This window comes from Cervus elaphus, chromosome 15 (assembly GCF_910594005.1).
Source record: "Cervus elaphus chromosome 15, mCerEla1.1, whole genome shotgun sequence".
NCBI lineage: Eukaryota > Metazoa > Chordata > Mammalia > Artiodactyla > Cervidae > Cervus > Cervus elaphus.
In genome coordinates this window covers 61487852-61506994 of record NC_057829.1, presented here as the reverse complement: position 1 = coordinate 61506994, position 19143 = coordinate 61487852, and the positions used below count along the sequence as shown (strand labels likewise).

The 19143-nt window shown below is 34.8% G+C and overlaps 1 protein-coding gene across 18 annotated transcripts in view; it reads right to left on the bottom strand.

Moving 5' to 3' along the window:
- The window catches only part of LCOR (ligand dependent nuclear receptor corepressor), a 129746-nt gene that overhangs the window by 71926 nt on the left and 38677 nt on the right, over positions 1–19143 (bottom strand). For 15 of the 18 annotated variants that reach the window (XM_043926419.1, XM_043926424.1, XM_043926431.1 and 12 more), the window contains 2 exons: positions 780–845; positions 368–447 (listed from right to left, as the gene is read on the bottom strand). The exons of 2 other annotated variants lie outside the window; for them this stretch is intronic. In XM_043926419.1, coding sequence (XP_043782354.1) covers positions 368–447; positions 780–845 — 146 coding nt within the window. Of the gene's footprint in view, positions 1–367; positions 448–779; positions 846–13085; positions 13091–19143 lie in introns of those variants that run through there. One more of the 18 variants, XM_043926423.1, reaches the window with a different exon arrangement.

Here is a 19143-nt window from a genome sequence, read left to right as displayed (position 1 = left end):
ATAAACCATAGTCCATCGTAACTCTACATGAATTAATAACTACTTGATCTAGGGTCCTTGTTACTGTATAAATGACTCCCATTACACAAATTACCATACATTTCATATTTAAAATAACACAACAGTTTGAGACCTAGTTAATTATTCTGTCTAGTGAACTACATAAATACAGCAGTGCATGTTGGGATACAGATTTCTCAACAGACTAGAAACAATCTAAATCGCTAAACCGAGTTACTATCAAATCCTTTATAAATGAACATGGAATATGTACTCCTACAAATCCTCCAACAAAGTAACCAAGTTTTTGGGAAAATAAAATCTATAAAATACCACACTAGACCAGTTTCACAAGTTTCTTGGTTACCTTTACTTTATCTCTTCTCAAGCAACAGAACAGACAATTTTCATCAAAAGTCCAATCAGAAATGCTTTCAGGTTCACAGTCTGCAAAAATAGTAGGAATAACAAATTAATAGTCACAAAAGAGGGTTTTTAGGAAACATATGAGAACTAATTTCAAAAATTTTATCTGATTTAACTACAGCAAAAATATAGGCTCCTTATCTGCAATAATTGCTCACTAGTTAACATACCTTATTCATAAATACATTTGCATTATCACAGATAACTACATACAAAAAGATGCTTCCATGGGCATAGTGTTATCCCACATAAAAGTGTGAAAAAAAAGGAGAAGGAGACTGGGGCTTAAGTCACCAAGATATCATTTATGTCACCAGGAAGGATTTGAAATACCAAAGAAAGATTTTGAATACCTTTAAATAAACTGAGATCTTTTAATAATGCAGGTCCAAACAGCCCTTCAAGAATACTTTCAAACCCTGAAAGGATGAAAAAAATTCATTATTACAATAATATTCCCTACAGTTATTTTAACCTAGTTGCATGAAAAAAATGATGGTGCTTTCTTTCCATTCTCAAGGACCTCCAGATTATTATTGAAAGGATGCTGAGGAGAGTGTCAATGACCAATCTAAAAGGAGCATTTGCATTTTTGTCAGTGATTAACACTCAATACAAATTCACAACCATTCAAGGACAATACAAAACAACAGTAGAAATAACCAATGAAGGCATGTAAATTCATGAGGTCTCTTACCATTTTACAAAATTTCAAATACCTCTTTACATAAACTTTCAAACTTCATTTTAAGAGGTACCTTTCCCAAAAAGAGTCAAACTGCTTCAAAATTTTTAGTATTCTGGGTTAATCTAAACAGCATATTTGTGAATATGAACTGAGAGTTAATAGATTCTTCAATCTAACAGTTTAAGGAGGAAAAGCCTCACTGAAAACAACATTTGTATCACAAAAAGAAAAAGAGCTTTGTCATTAGTTCACACTGTCACAGTAACTACTGGGTTCCTTTATGAACCACTGATTTATACATACAAAAAGAGAGAGAAAGAGAATTCAAAGATACCTATACATAGATGTTTAAACTATTATCACTTTCTATCAGTATAAAGTAGAAAATGAAAACAAAAAATAAACTTTTCCTAATTTATTACCTCAAATACCACTGATTAACTCAATGAAAAACAAGTTAAAAAATATCTTTGTCACCTTAATGTCTTCTATGGGTATTAAGAGTTAAGGAGGAAAATGCAAAAGAAAAGCAAACTGTACCTTCATACAACACAACAAATAATGGGTTAGTGCAGCAGTTCCCAAACTATATATATCATGACCTCATTTGGAGCTCAACTAAGTAAAACAAGAGGTCTATAAATCCATGTCCTTTAAGCATGACCTTAAGAAAGAAATAAATGGTCTTGTGCATTCAATGTACACACAACTTTTCAAATGTACAGAAATATTATTGTAAGTAAGAAAATATGTAAGTTTTACTGAATTCCTGGTAGTTTGGGTCACTATGCATTTTGTCACATAATGTGATTATCACCTAAGGGTTTACAATTTTTTTAAAATTGTTAAAAAGCACCCCCATGTTCAAAAGTGAGGGAACCACCAATTTAAAATCCTATAGCCTGGTGGACACACGAGGCCCACAAACAGGGACATTTCCCAGCCACAAATACAATCATCAGGAAAAGTTTGGAAAGTAAGGGGGTAGGAAAGATGGTCCCAAGAAACAGTATCTTATCTCCTTATAAGAGTAACATTGTAATGTAAAGGATTCCTTTATCCTTAATATTGTCATCATATTCAATACGGTAAACCCTAGAGTTTGTACGTCTACACTGTAGTTACTTGACTTTCCTGTACTATTTTCATGATTTCTAGATTCTAGGTTTTTCGTTTATTATTAACAATCAATTGTTTTTCAACTCTCTTTTGTTCTTCCCATCAAAATTATTCCAAGGACATTAGCAAAACCAAACTACCCATTCAAACAAATGGGAAATATATACCCTGTTTATTATTTGCCTACTATAATTAAAACATTGTTCACTTAATTACTATGTCCTCTTTTCTCTACACTAGGGAGGATAAAGTGCTGGGCTAAGGTTTTTGAGGGTGGGGAGGTGGTGGTGAGGGAATGAGAAGGAACTGCTAGGTACTGCCTATCTTGGGTCTGCAAACTAGGTATTTTCAACACTAGCTTACAAAGCAAAAAAAAAAAAAAAAAATCCTGTAGCCTGCCTCTGGAGCCCTCTTACTCCCAAAATGGATTTCTAACTTCACAAATATTAATGAAAGTGTTTCAATATCTGGCAAGTACCAAGTACACACTGCAAATAACTAAAGGGGATTATGGGTGGCTCTCATTCGGAAGAGCAAATCTAATATGCCTTCACCCGGATTTATACAAAATAATAAAAAATTCCAAATGTGTATGCTTAGTATAAATGCTTGAAAGGGAAACACATAAATATAGCAAAAAATAATACTAAGGAAGAAAAAAAAATCAAATAAAAGCCTTGGGAGGTAAAATTTTAAAAATTACAAAAGATAACAGAATTAGAAAGGATAGTAAGAACATCAATAACACAAAAACACTAACAAAAATTGAATCACATTATCAAAGAGCAGGAAAAGGGAAAGACCAAAAATAATCAAACAAGAAAAAAAATCTGGTTATAAAAGCAAAGATTTAACCACAACTAATTTTGATCAGAACAGCAACTGTAAACAAGTCACTACTCTTTTGCTCATGTCTGCAACAATACATTAAACCACACAAACACTGATCAGACACCGTTAAGTCATATTTTGCCTACTCTGCTTAACTGAATTTAATGCCACTCAGTTTTATTAATATTAAATATTGAATTTAGCAGTTGCATAGCAACAAGGAATGTCTCATGTGCTATGCTTGACATTAACAAAAGGCAAATAAGAAAAGAATAAATGTATTCAAAATTTATACCATGATCTCATATAAAAGCCATGAAGATCAACAACAAAATGCCAAGGAAAATTAAATACATAATGAAAAAGACAGCTATGTCATTATGTTCAATCACCAGGGCTTAAAACTCACCTGTATGCAACATATTACATGTAAAGAAATATTAATAATTTTATTGAGCATGACTACTGGCCAAAGAATCTGTATCCAACATTGCAACTGGAATGAAAGCCGGTTTCCAATCTCTTCTCACTGCAACCTGAAGACAATCACTTTGTCTTCAGACTGTCTTTCTAAAACACTACTTTAACAATGTGACCATCTGTTCAGCAAAACCACACTTTGTTTAAAAAACAAATCCCAAATTCCTAAGTCTAGCAATCAAAACTATTTATAATTAATAATTTGACCCTAACCTACCACTGACAGCCTTATTCTCAAAACTTTCCCGCTCATTATCACAGCTCCAATCAGACTGGCATTCTAATGTGATCAATCATCTATCATTTCTATGTCCTCATATTTTCTGAAGGCTTTTCATTTCACTTCTGCCCAAATATATTATCTCCATCAAGGCATTCTTCAGTTTATTCAACAAATAGATATTTGCTTATCTAACATATATTAACCAAAAACCTCTCACCTATCAGGGACAGTGACAGGCACTGAATAGGTAGGCAATGATGAATAGACATGGTACCCGCCCTCATGGAGACTGGGTTTCCAGTTTCCTCATTCTCAGAATTCACATTACCACTCCCTCTCTTTTAAGTAAATGTTAATTGCCCTATGTTTCCTCTCTCCTATTAATATCACATGCAAAGCACTGTCTATGTAAGTATTCTGTAATATAAGATTTGTCATAGGCTATCTAAACCCAGCTTCTGTTTTTCTTTCCAAATGTTTACGTCCTCAAGGAGATTTAAATACGCCAAGAAGGCTAGGAAGGAAGGCCTTCCTGTTTCCCACAATGTTCCTCTTATACTAGGGCTCTCTGGTTTTTAGTTTGATTTTAATAACCTACCTCTCAAAACAAAAGACAGAAGATTAAAATTTCTCACATATTACCCTCTTCAATCTAAATCATAGTCTCATCTCTATTTCTAACCAAAATGGGAAAAGCAGATTATGAAAAGTAATGAGAGGAATGTATCAAATACACAGCCAACTGAAGTAAGCAACAGCCTGTACTTCTGAAATAAGAAAAATATCATAGATGGAATGAAAAAATGGTTCACGCGTCCTGGGAATCTTTCCTGAGAGAACAGGACAGTGATTATCAGTCCGAGAGACAATTTTCACATCAGAGTCCCTTGGATATTTTACAAAGCTTGGTGCCTGGTATAAAAAAAAAAACAGCTCAATCTTCAATACAGTATCATTATTTTATAAAATATCAGTTCAAAGGTGCTTGCTGGTAACAATCAGCAACTAGTATCTTAATATACAAAAAGACTGACTGATAGTATCTGGAGTTTTTTGCTTAAAACTCAGGGTTTTAACTTGGGAATACCACACTTACCTTCATTAAAAGCAAGCACCAAAATGAATAATTAAAAAGCACCAGATTACACAATTTTTATACTCAATCCAAAGGAACAGAGGTAACTAAACCCTTTTTAATCAATGTTTTGCTACTTTAATGTGTCTATCATACAATCAAAGCAGTCTGGATGAACTTCTACAGGTAATGAGCAAAAACCAGGCTTGTCTTCTCTAGGCAATCTGCCCCTGCTGGACAACTACTCTCATTAAAACTTCTTCCTCTCTCCCTGAGCATCTGCTCCCAACCCACACTCTGTGAGGAGCACATTTGCTGGCTCACTTACCATGCTGAGAATCACCCAGCACAAAAACTGATGAAAAAATCTGATCAGACATACTGAAGACAAACAATAACCTACTCAAGACTAATAGCCCAAACTGAAACAGAATTAATGAAGAATACTAGAGGGTGAAAAAAATTACAAATGGTGTTTCTATTGAAGCCAGGGAAGAACAGCATTTAAAACAAAAAGCAAGCTGCTCCAGAAAAGGAGTGGAGAATATGTGTTTGTGGAGGAGAAAAAAAGAAACCCCAAACTGCCAAAATAACCAAATAAAAGTATCAAATAGAAAAATATACATCAAATCAGCGATTTTAAAAAATTCAAGAAATGTCCTCATAATGCATAGTAAATCTGAAGACAAAGAAATCATGTGAAAAAGATTAGAGATGAGAAGGAGGCCAGGATATTCAGTATCTGTGAAAGAGGATTTCCAGAACAAGAAAGAGCAAAGAATAAAAATTTTCAAAAATTAAATTCAAGAAATGGGGGTGGGGTGAAGGGGGAAGACGAGGACAAAAAGAAAACTTCCTGATGTTGAATACTGTTTTGCATCTTCATAGTTAACATGTTTTGAGAAGTACTGGGCAGAATACTCAGGGGGAAAAAAAGCATATTGATACATGTAACTCTCCTGGCAGAATATTTGAATTTCAAAAATAAAAGTTCAAAAGCTCCAAAATAAGGGGAAATTTTTACTTAATTTACACAAAATAAGAGGAAAGAGATTCAGAATGACAGTCATTTCATCAGTAAAAGTAAATGCTAAAAGTCAGTGGAGCTATGTTTACAAAATTCTGAAGGTTAAAAAAAAAAACTTTTTTAAAGCCAATCCATTATCCACAGATATGGATAAAATAAAAATACTAGATATGCTCTGATTTAAAAAGTTAAGACATCCATATACTCTGGGTACCAGTAACAGTTAGTTAAAGTAGTTGAGCTAAAATAAAAAATCCAGAACAAAGACCTCCTAAAAATTACAAACACTTTAAAAAATAACAGTGTATGGCTGAGTTCCTCCGCTGGTCACCTGAAACTCACAACATTGTTAATCGGCTATACCCCAATACAAAATAAAAAGTTAAAAAAAAAAAAATAATGGCAAGCAATGAACCAGTAAAACTAATAGTTAAGTATAAACACTTTTTACTAATATGAGGAGATTCCGTTTAATACAAGAGATAAAGAATTCTTTAAATAAACACAATACAATTTTTTAAATTAATGATTTAGGAATAACATCCCAAACTATTACAAAAATTCTTAGGTGAAGAAGAATAAATAAAGTATGCTTAGATCAAGTGTGCATGCAGGATGAGGGAACAATTTATAATAGTCATTACTCTTTGATGTTGATAAGAAAATGTAGGTTTAAAATAAATTTGCTTTAGAATGTATGGATAAAGCTGAAGCATTTCCAATCACCAGAGGAAATAAAGAACAAAGAACAACCTCAAAAGGAAGTAAAATTTAAAACTAAACAAAAAGTAAGCATGCTAAACAAGAAACAAACAAAAAAACAATTTCAGGAAAAATATCAAACATGTACATGTTACAATAAATATTAATCAATTAAATTAACTAAGCAAAAGAGAAAACAGTGACAGGGCACAGCATGAGCTTCCCTGTCTCTGGTAAAGAATTCGCCTTCCAATGCAGCAGACACAAGTTTGATCCCTGGGTCGGGAAGATCTGGAGAAGGGAATGGCGAGCCACTCCGGCATCCTCGCCTGGGAAATCCCACAGACAGAGGAGCCTGGTGAACCAAGGGGCTGCTGAAGAGCAGGACACAACTGAGTGACTAAAAACAGGGCGCGGTAACATGCGATTCGTAACAGACTCAAAGTGACACAGCTATGTTAAACTAAAGAGAGAGGCGCAGCTATGAGAAAAATGTAAAAAGATAAGAAGAAAAGAAAGCAATAAAGATGGCAATCACAATCAGAAAAAGAATTATTCAAGGATAAAAGTATAAAACATAGATAACTAATAAGAACCTACTATACAACAGGGAACTCTACTTAATACTCAGTAATGGCCTATATGGAAAAATAATTTTAAAAAAAGAGTGAGTATATGGATATGGATAACTGATTCACTCTGCTGTACATGTGAAACTAACACAACACCGTAAATCAACTACAGTTCAATAAGAATTTAAAAAAGAAAAAAAGCATAAAACAAAAAAGTGAAGAATTTTTCTATTACTAAAGGGCTAATCTATTTCATGAGTGAAACTGATCTATGGTTTTCTTTCTTATATGTCTGGTTTGACAAATATCCTTCTAGAAAGAACTGAGATATATTTTCCTTTTTTCCTACTTTCTGGAAGAGGTGACAGAAAGTGGGAAGCTTTCTTCCTTGAAAAAATTGGGTAGAACTCACATGTAAAGCATTCTGAAGTTATTCTCTGTTTTAACTATTACGTTTATTTAATAGTTATAGAACTAGTCAAGCTTTTTATTTCTTGAGTCAGTTTTGGGGAAGTTATATTTTTCTTTAATTTAAAAATTACTGGAATATGATTGATAGTATTTTCCCTTATCTTTCTGAAAGCTGCAGCAAAATATACATAATATAAAATTTATAATTTTAATCATTTTTACATTTACTACTGCATAAAATTTACATTGTTGGCACCATCACCCATCTCCAGTACTTCTTTCATTTTGCTGAAGAAGAAAACTGGAACTATATACTATATAGTGGAAGAGTAAATGTCTATTTGCTTCTACTCCCAGTCTTGCCAACTACCATTCTACTTTGTCTGTACAAATGCAACTACTGCAAGCACTTCTTAAGTGGAATAATAGAGTACGTATTTGTCAGTTAGTTATTAGCTTACTTCATTTAGTTACTGGCCTAATACCCTCATGGTTCATCCAACCTGCAGCATGTGACAGGATTTTTGTCCCTTTTAAGGCTGAATGATATTCCATTAATACACAGATCACATTTCTCCATTCATACATCAAGGAACAACGTAGTTACTTCTACGTTTCGGCTATTGTAAAATAATGTTGCTGTAAACCCCTTATCTTTTAACTCTCTTATCTGTAATCTTCATTTTCACAATATTATTTTTCTTTCCTCGATCAATCTTAACAGGTTTGTTTTCTTAGTCCCCCCTCCAAACTCACTTTTGACTTCTCTTGATCTTCTCTTTGTTCTCTGGTTCATCGATTTTTACTCTAAGTTTCATTCTTTCTCTTTTCTGTGGGTTTATTCTGCTGTTGTTAAGTTTCTAACTTAGGACAGTAGCTTAGTTCACTTATTTTCAAGTTTTCCCTTTAAAAAAAAAGTATAGGAGTGATTTAAGAGAATTAAACCTTAACTATTTTACATTAAGAAGTAATCCAGGATAAATAAAATGCAGTATATCCGTTTTGTTATTGTTGCTTAGTCGCTAAGTCGTGTCTGACTCTTTCGCAACCCCATAGGCTATAGCCCGCCCACCAGGTTCTGCCGTCCACAGGATTCTCCAGGCAAGAACATGGAGGATTGTCATGTCCTCCTCCAGGGGGTCTTCCCAACCCAGGGATCAAGCCTGCATCTCCTGTGTCTATTGCACTGGCAGGTGGATTCTTTACCACTTAGCCACCTGGGAAGCCAATACATCAATATCATGGAATATCTTACAATAAGGATGAATGAACTTCAAAACATTATGCTAAGTGAAAAAGGCCAAAAACAACAGATCGCATACTGTATGGTTCTATTTTTATGAAATGTCTAAAAAAGACAAATTTGTAGAGATTAAAAGTAGTGATTTTCCTAGGGCTGGGAGTGAAAATGGGAATAACTGCAAACAGACATGTTTCTTTTCGAGATGATGGACTTATTTTAATACATTAGATTTGGTGATGGCTACGTAACTCTAAATATAATAAAAATCAGTGCTTAAAACAAGTGACTTGTAAGGTACATAAATTATATGTCAATGAAGCTTTTAAAATAAGTATGCATATTTAGTAAATATTTACAATATTTTAAGAAAATTTATCCTGTTAGCCTGTGTTGAGAATTTTAATTTGAAATGTAGAATTGAATAGCTGATTGAGGTCTGATTGCAGGCTGAAATCTTACTAAGTTTACATACTTTGTTACAATACATATACAATTTAAGAATAACAACACTGAAAGTATCTAAGAAGGTTTTGTTAAATCAGTATTTAAAGAGAAAATATAAAATTTTAAGTTTATAGATAAAAATGTTTTAAGTTAACTAAAATATTTGGAATAAGATCTGTATTTTAAGAGAATAAGGTTTTAAGTTTATAAATTTAAATAAACACTTAAATTAGAAATGAAAGTAACTATATGTTATTATCTTTTCTACATACAAAGTCACCCTAAATCTCACACTTAATAACAAGAACCAATCAAGTGTTTTATATAGAACTCAGCAGTGTGGGGATGGATACAGAGCAAATGTTTAAAATACATGCCCTGCCATTAAGACTTACATACATTCCTGGTACCATGCATATACTGACAACTCCAATCTCTTATCTCTTGCTCCAGACCTTATTTCTAATTGCCTGCTTCATATCATCACCAAGATACAAATACCTCCAAAAATCCAAATCAGAATCATCCTATGCCTTTTCCCTCACCTCAACCAGAGATGACTCTTGTACTCCTTACCAGGAAAACAGCATCACTAATCCCTTCCCAAGTAATTCGGGTTACAAATCTCAGTCAGTTCATGATTCCATTCTCTCCCTAGATCAGTCAATCCTATTCACTTGAATTAGAAAAGGTCCATTCAAATCTATTCTCTTTTCCACTCCTAAATTCAGGCCTTCACCATTTTGTACCTTAGTAATTACAGTACATGTCACTCATGTTGATAATAATAGATATTAATTGAGCCCTTAGCTGGTATCAAACAAGCTAAGCGCTGTATCAGGTACTTCATTCCCATTATGATAATATCTTCAGGGGAACACTGTAAAACAGATATTATTGCTATTACCTAATATATGTAAGAAAAAAGAAAATCAAAGCAGCTATTTTTTTTTCATATAACTACAAAGACACAGACCCTCAGTTTAAAACCAAGCCAGTGACTCTATGAAGTCCAGGTTCTTCACATAACCTACTAATGACATCTCTTAATTTTTAGTTCATCTGACTACTTAAAACATTCCCTACATCACCAAACCTACCAAAAACCATCCTTCACATTGCCATCAATTTCCATCTTTTCTCAGTTTTAAAAATCTCTGATGGCTTTCCACTGACAATACTGAAGACTTCAAATTCCTGGCTGGTATGCAAGATCACTGACGGTCTGTCTAGTTCCAAACTACCTTTTCTGTCTGTCCTGCCATTTTCTTTCTATGCTTTGGCCAGAATGATTTATCAGTCATTACACACATGTCAATTCTTCCATGCCTTTTAAGCACAGCAAGCCTTCTGCCCAGAATGTTTCCCTGCAACCCATAATCTAGTTAATTCTAAGGCATCCTTTATCTCAGTCCAAAACCTCAGGCAAAGTTAGGAACATCCCCATCAGTGCTGAAGTTGTACTACTAGAAAACTATACTTCAGTTAAAAAAAAAAAAATTGGGGGGGATTTTACCTACTAGATTTTTGAGCAAAGAACAGGAACCCATTCTTCTTTTTCTTAACATCAGCCTGCCTGTTCCCAAACTGCAGTCAGTGTTAGTTGGATAAATAAAAATATACCCTTCTATTTACCTCACAGGTTTAAGATTTTAAAATGACTCATTTTGTGAGTCTAGCATGTTGAAGACCCAAAGAAATAGAAATAAATGAAACAGAAGAGCAACTGATATCTAATGGAAAAAGGTTCCTGTATCTATGAACTAAAACCAGAACATAATTAATGGCTTGCTTTGCCGGCCCATGAACAGAGATGACAGGACACACTTTTGTGTGAAAAGCTGTAATCACAGCAAAGACAGAAATAAATTGAGAGAGATGAAGTCCTGAAAAACAGTGGTATTAATACATTAAGGAGGGAAAATACATCCTGAGTAGCTGGAACATTACCGAAATAATTTCATATAATTATATTTACATACATTATGCCATAAATGAGAGTCCATGATGTTAAGTAGCCGAAATTGCAAAGGTAGAAAGTAACTAGGTCAGTTGGATTTAGTTCTTTGAAAATTCAAGGGCAGTTTTGGTTCATTTTTTCTGTTATATCAAACTGTCTTGGGTACAGTAATTATGCTAAAAAGAAGCCATTTAAATGCAAATCTGAAGTTGATTAGGAATGAGTCAATTACATCAGGAGTTCACAATCTGTAGGCCACAATTCCTTAGAGGAACTCAGTCATTATAAGGTCAGTACATCCACATGAGCACTGTTTGCAAATTAAATAAAAATGTGCTTGCACATACAGCCACTACTTTTCTAAATGCATTTTTTGCTGTGAACAAAATGCATTATTTCTTTAAAAAGCACTACTGAATTCATAATGGCCTTGGTATTACATATTTTCTCAAAGATACTAAAAATATTGTTTGAAAGTTCAGTAATTTCTTTTTTTTTTAAGTTCTGTTGTTTCTGGGCCCCTTGTCCTTGGTGGACTATAGATATTTATTTACTTATATTTATTGAGCACCTATTATGAGTCAGTTATTACTGATGCAGCTATGAACAACACAGACAAAAGTTCATATCCAGAACTCTAACTCTGGTAGAGGAAATAAAATATATAAATAATGATGACAATGATAATGAATAACATGTGGTAAAGATAAGTAAAAGAAGAATTGGTCAAAGAATATAGCAGACTGGTGGTGGTGGGGGGTGGGCAACAACTAAACCCTGAAAAACCATTACTGGTAACACTGAGAAATGCTGAAGAATAACTGAGTAGGGCAGAGAATTCTTAGGTCAGCAAAAGACTCTAAGAGGCTGAATTTTTGAGCACTGAATGAATTGAGTGAGCAAGTCATGTAGATATTCAAGACAAAGGAACGTTCTAGACAGAGGGACCAGTACTGAAGCAGTAAAGGGTATGAAGTATGGTACATCTGAGAAACAGCAAGAAAGCTGGTGTGGTCTGAGCAAAGTAAGAAAGTAGGAGATGAGACAGATATCTAGAGGCAAGATCACAAGAGGCTATGTGAGATGACTGGGATCTGAATTTAACAGAAACACACTAATTTAATATTTGGGTAGTGGGAGAAGTAATATAATCAGATTTATATTGCTTAAGTTTACCAGGTGGCTGCACAGATAACTGATAATAAGTAAAGTATTATAACGAGACTATTAAAACAGCCTTCACAAGAAATAATGGTGACAAACCAGAGTGGCAGTGGTGGATGTAGAAATCGGTGAAAGGATACAGACTATAACCTGAGGATTAAACCAACTTGCTTTGATGATACACTAGCAGAATGAAGGAGAGAACACTTAGACTTTATTTGGTCTGAGAACTGGCTAAATGGTAATGTAACTTTCTAAGAGAAGACTGGAGGAGAAACAAGTGGAACAGAGAAATTTAGTTCAGTTTTGGACACGTTAAATCTGACTTCTCTCTTGGAAATGAAAGTGGGTGCGTGCAGTAACCAACTGGATGGGTGAGTTTGAAATAGAAGACACTGGGATCAGGGATATAAAACTGGAAATCATCTGGGATCAGGGATATAAAACTGGAAATCATCTAAATATAGACAGAACTTAAAGCCTCAGAAATACATGAGATCTTATCTGGGCTTCCCAGGGGGTGCAAGTGGTAAAGAACCCACCTGCCAATTAAGGAGACGTAAGAGACATGGGTTTGATCCCTGGATTGGAATGATCTGGAGGAGGGCATGGCAACCCACTCCAGTATTCTTGCCTGGAGAATCCCATGGACAGAGGAGCCTGGTGGGCTGCAGTCCATGGGGTTGTAAAGAGTCAGACATGAGTAAAGCGACTTGGCACACATGAATGAGGGCTTATCCACTCAATGAGGGATTTAAAAAGGAAATGAAACCCAACCAAAACTGGGCAGAAAACATAAACAGACATTTCTCCAGAAAAGACATACAGATGGCCAATAAGCACATCAAGTGATGCTTACCATCACTATTTATTAGAGAAATGTAAATAAAAACTACAATGAAGCATCACCTCACCCTGATCAGAATGGCCATCATCAAAAAGTTCACAAGTAATAAAGGCTGATGAGGGTGTGGAGAAGAGTGTCCTCCTGCATTAGTTGATGGGAGTGTATATTGATGCAGCCACTATGATAGGAAAACAGTATGGAGATTACTGTAAAAACTCTAAAAAATTAGAGTTGCCATATGATCAAGCAATCTGACTCCTAAACATCCATTTGGATAAAACTCTAATTCAAGAAGATACACGTATGCCCCAATGTTCATAGCAGCACTATTTACAACAGCCAAGACATGGGAGCAACCTAAATGTTCATCAAAAGATGAATGAACAAAGAAGATATGCATATCAGATATATATATCAGTTCAGTTCAGTTGCTCAGGCGTGTCCAACTCTTTGCGACCCCATGGACTGCAGCATGCCAGGCCTCCCTGTCCATCACCAACTCCTGCAGTTTACTCAAACTCATGTCCATTGAGTCAGTGATGCCATCCAACCATCTCATCCTCTGTCATCCTTTTCTCCTCCTGCCTTCAATCTTTCCCAGCATCAGGGTCTTTTCCAATGAGGCAGCTCTTTGCATCAGGTGGCCGAAATATTGGAGTTTCAGCTTCAGCATCAGTCCTTCCAATGAATATTTAGGTCTGATTTCCCTTAGGATGGACTGGTTGGATCTCCTTGCAGTCCAAGGGACTTTTTCAAGAGTCTTTTCCAACACCACAGTTCAAAAGCATCAATTCTTTGTCGGTTAGCTTTCTTTAGAGTCCAACTCTCACAACCATGCATGACTACTGGAAAAACCATAGCTTCAACTAGACCGATCTACTCAGCCATAAAAAAAAAACGCAATTTGGGGAATTCTCTTGTGGTCAAATGGTTAAGACTTCACACTTCCACTTCAGAGGGCATAGGTTCAATCCCTGGTCAGCAAACTAAAATCCCATATGCTGCAGACAATAAATAATACCGAGTTCTATTTGCTTTTAAAGAAAAAAAAAAAAAAAACAATGAAACTTGCAGGAACATGGCTGGACCTAGAGATTATCATATTAAGTAAGACAAAGACAAGTATCATATGACATTGCTTATAAGTGAAATCTAAAAGAAAAAAACAAATGAACTTATTTACAGAACAGAAATAGGCTCATAGACATTGAAAACAAACTCTTGATTACCAAAGGTGGAAGGGCGTGAGGGAGAGATAAATCAGGAGTTTGGGATTAGCAAATACAAACTACTATATATAAAATAAACAAGGTCTCACTGTATAGCACAGGGAACTATATTCAATATCTTATAATAAACTATAATGGTAAAGAATACGAACAAAAGAAAAAGGAAAGGAAGGGAGAAGACTGAATACTAGAGCATTCCAATGTTTACCAGTTAGGAAGAAAAAAAGACTGAAAAAATATGATTAAGTCTTATTTATGGTTATACTTCCAGTATTTGGCAAACACACTGGTTTCAGAAGGACTCAAAAAATACTGCTGATCTGAACTATTGTATATAGCATGTAATTAAATGCACATTACACCACCCGACCTCTCATACAAGAGATGATTTTGAAAGGAAGCATCTTCCTTTTGATATAATGAAACCCATTTACTTAAACATATCTAATTTGCAAATTTAAAAAATCATCACTTTATAACACATCTCCAACACACTTTAATATACAGCAGTACAATAGATCAAACTTTAATCTGGACCCCACTGAAATAAACGTCACCATATTCTAGAAATTTTAAAATGACACTAAATCTTGAGCTAGCCTTCAGATTCACATATATACTTACATGTAAAGTAAATTCTTAATAGTTTCTCTCTGCTCAAAAGTGTTCAGTGATTATCTAATGCATGTAGAGTAAATTTCAAACTCTGAAGTCTAGCTTTTAAATTCTTCTTAAAGTGGACCTTTTCAATATACTCTCCCAATGTTCTTCAAGCACACTCAACTCAAATTATTCTGTTTTCCAAATTCACCTTGCTTTTGCTTGTCTGGTCCCTTGCCTCATCCTGTTCCTTCGCCTAAAGTGTCCTCTGAAATGTCAAGTCGTGCTCCTGCTTGGTCCTCAATGACACAGGTCAAAAGTTATCTTTCCTCCCAACTGACTCCCAGTACCCTTTGCTTCATCTGTCCTGAATTTTCAACATGAATGCATCTGTTTTACGTATCCAACTGAATTTTACACTCCATGTTGTAATGTAACAGAAGGAATACTAGTACTCTAGGAAGTAAGAGACTGGTAGTTAAGAACATGGATTCTGGAGTCAGGTTACCTGGGTTTAGATTTCTGACCGTGTAATAAGGTTTCTATGGCCTTGGGCAAGTTGTCTTCTTTATGCCTCATCTTCCTGGGCTATAAAATTGTTTTGACCTCAAAAAATTAAGGTAATATCTGCAAACTATTTAGAATAGTACCTGAAAGCATAACAGAAGCACTGTATCATTAAATGAACTTCCCAGGTGGCACCAGTGGTAAAGAACCCGCCTGCCAATGCAGCAGAGGTAAGAGATGTGGTTCGATTCCTCGGTCGGGAAGACCCCTGGAGAAGGACACAGCAACCCACTCCAGTGGGCTGGAGAATCCCATGGACAGGGGAGCCTGGCGGGCTACAGTCCACAGGGTCGCAAAGAGTCAGACATGACGGAAGCAACTTGGCACATACAAAATGTTTGATAAAGGAAGGAAGGGAGAAGGGTTGCATTCTGGTTTGTAATTCCTTTTTTCCCTTATGTGATTAAAAGACAGCTACATACAAAAATAATCATAAGTTTACGTTGATGAGCAATACAATGTATAAAGATGAAATGTGTGACAATACAATGACAATCTAAAGTTGAGGGACACAGCTACATATGAGTCATGTATTTTGTAATACTATTGAAACTAAGTCATTATTAAGATGTTAATTATATACCCCCAAGACAGACACTAAGAAAATAACTAAAAATTGCATAGTAAAAGTGGAAAAGGAATCAAAATGGTACACTAGAAAATATTTATTATATAAAAGGAGGTAAAGAGACTTACCAGTTCAGTAACATGGGATATGTAGAAAACAAATAGCAAAATGGCAAAGGGCATTCCTTATCAGTAATAACATTATATGTAAATGGATTATACACTCCAATAAAAGGCAGACAGAACGGATTAAAAAAAAAATACCCATGATCCAACTACATGCTATGTATAAAAAACTCAACATTAGATTCAAAGACATGAAGAGGTTAAAAATGAAAGAAAAAGCCCATGAAAACATCAAATGAAAGAAAAATGGGGTGAACATACTAACATTAGACAAAATAGATGTTAAGATAAAACTTGTTACAATAGACAAAGAACATTGTAAGTCAATCTATCAAGATTTAACAGTAACTATAAATGAAACATAACTTATAAAAATTATGAATTACTATATTGTACACCTTAACTTCTATTATACAATAAAGCATATCAACTACATGGATGCTTAGTCACTCAGCTGTCCAACTCTTGTGTGATGCTATGGACTACAGCACACCAGGCTCCTCTATCCATGGAATTTTCCAGGTAAGAATACTGTGCAAAGTTCCAATACTCTGGCCACTAGGTGCAAAGAGCTGACTCATGGGAAAAGACCCTGATGCTGGGAAAGACTGAGGACAGGAAGAGAAGGGGGTGACAATGATATGGTCGGATGGCACCATCAACACAATGGACGTTGAGTCCGAGCAAACTCCGGGAGATCGTGAAGGACAGGCAAGCCTGGCATGCTGCAGTTCGTGGGGTTGCAAAGAGTCAGACACATCTTAGTCACTCCACAACAGCAAGAATACTGGAGTGGGCTGCCGTTTCCTCCTCCCAGGGATCTTCCTGACTCAGGGATCGAACCTGTATTTCCCACTCAGGGATGGTCTCCTACATTGGGAGGGTGGTTCTTTACCACTGCATTACCTAGGAAGCTCCTACATCAACTATACCACTATTTAAAAAAAAAAAAAGACTTAACAATTAAAAACTTATAAGCACCTAACAACAGAGCCCCCAAAAATATGAAGTAAAATTGACAGAGTGGAAGGGAGGAAAAGTAACAGTAATAGTTGTAGACTTCAACACTCTACTTTCAATAATAGATGAAACAACTAAGAGATATAAGTTAGACAACAATAAGGAATTCCCTGGTGGTCCAGTGGTTAGGACTCCACACTTCCATTGCAGGGTGCATAGGTTTGATCCCTGGTCAAGGAACTAAGACCCTGCAAGTCACACAGTGTGGCCAAAATAAAAATAAAGAAAATTAGAAAATACTTTGAGAATAATAAGAAGAAAAAAAAGAAAACCCCAACATACCAAAATATATAAGATGCAGCAAAAGCAGTGTTCAGAGGAAATTTTATAGCTGTAAACACCTACATTAAAAAAAAGAATTATCACTACTCAATAACCTAACCTATCACTCTAAGGAGCTAGAAAAAGAAGAACCAAAATGATAATGAAGCAGAAGAAAGGAAATAATAAAGATGTAGGTAAAGAGTTTTTGAAGCAAGAGAATAGAAAAATAGAGAAAAATCAGAGAAACCAAAACCTCTTTGAAAAGATTAATGATGATGACAAACCTTTAGATAGAATGACCAAGAAGTCAAAGAAAGAAGACTCAATTTACCAAAATCAGAAATGAAAGCATCACTACTGACTTTACAAAAATAGAAAGTATTACAAAAAATATAATGAACAAGAGTATGCAAGTAAGTAGGTAACACAGACGAAATGGACAAATTCTTAGAAATAAACCACTAAAACGTACTCAAAAAAAAAAAAAAAGACAATAAAAGTAAAGATATAAAAACAGTAATTTTTACAACTTCTGACTTCAAAGAAAAGTCAAGGGTCACATGGTTTCACTGATGAATTCTGCCAGACGTTTAAAGAAAAAATAAAAATACCATCAGTTCTTCTTGAACTCTTCTAAAAAATAAAGGAATGAATACTTCCCTGACTCATCACATGAGGTTGGTTCTACCCTGCCTAAGACAAAAACATCAAGAGAACTACAGACCAATATCCTTACAAATATAGATGAAAGAATCCTCCAAAAAAAAAAAAAAACTAGCAAACCAAATTCAGCAGTGTATTAAGAGGACTATGCACCATGGATTTACCCCAGAAACACAAGCGTGGTTCAACATATAACGTCAAATCAATTGAAAAAAATCAAACACATATTAATAGATTGAAATGGGAAAAAATAATACAATCATCTCAACTGACACAAAAAAGGCATTTGACCCCTTCCAACACCCTTTCATGATAAAAACACTCAAGAATCTAGGAACAGAAAGAAGCTTCTACAACCTGACTGTTAGCATCTATGAAAAATTCAGGACTAACATACTCAGTGGTGAAACATTTAAAGCTTCCCACTAGGAAGAGGAACAAGATAAGGATATTCACTCTGTTCAACACTGTCTGGAAGTTCTAGCCAAGGCAACTGGTAAGAGAAAAAGAAATAAAAGGCATCCAGATTGAAAAGGAAGAATAACTACCTCTCCTCAGAGATATCATGATCTTATACATAGGAAATCCTGAAGAAAAACTATTAGACCTAATAAATTCATCAAGGTTGCCAGATACAAGAACCATGCAAAAATTGTTTCTATTTCTGTACATTAGCAATGCACATCTATACACTAGCAATGGACAATCTGAAGAGAAGGAAACAATTCCATTTACAATAATAACAAAGTGAGTAAAATACTTAGTAATAAATTTAACTAAGGAGGTGGCAGACCTGCATAGTAAAAAGTGCAAACCAATGTCAAAAGAAATTTAAGACCTAAATAAATGGAAAAATATCTTATGTTCCTAGATCAGAATACTTAATATTGTTAAG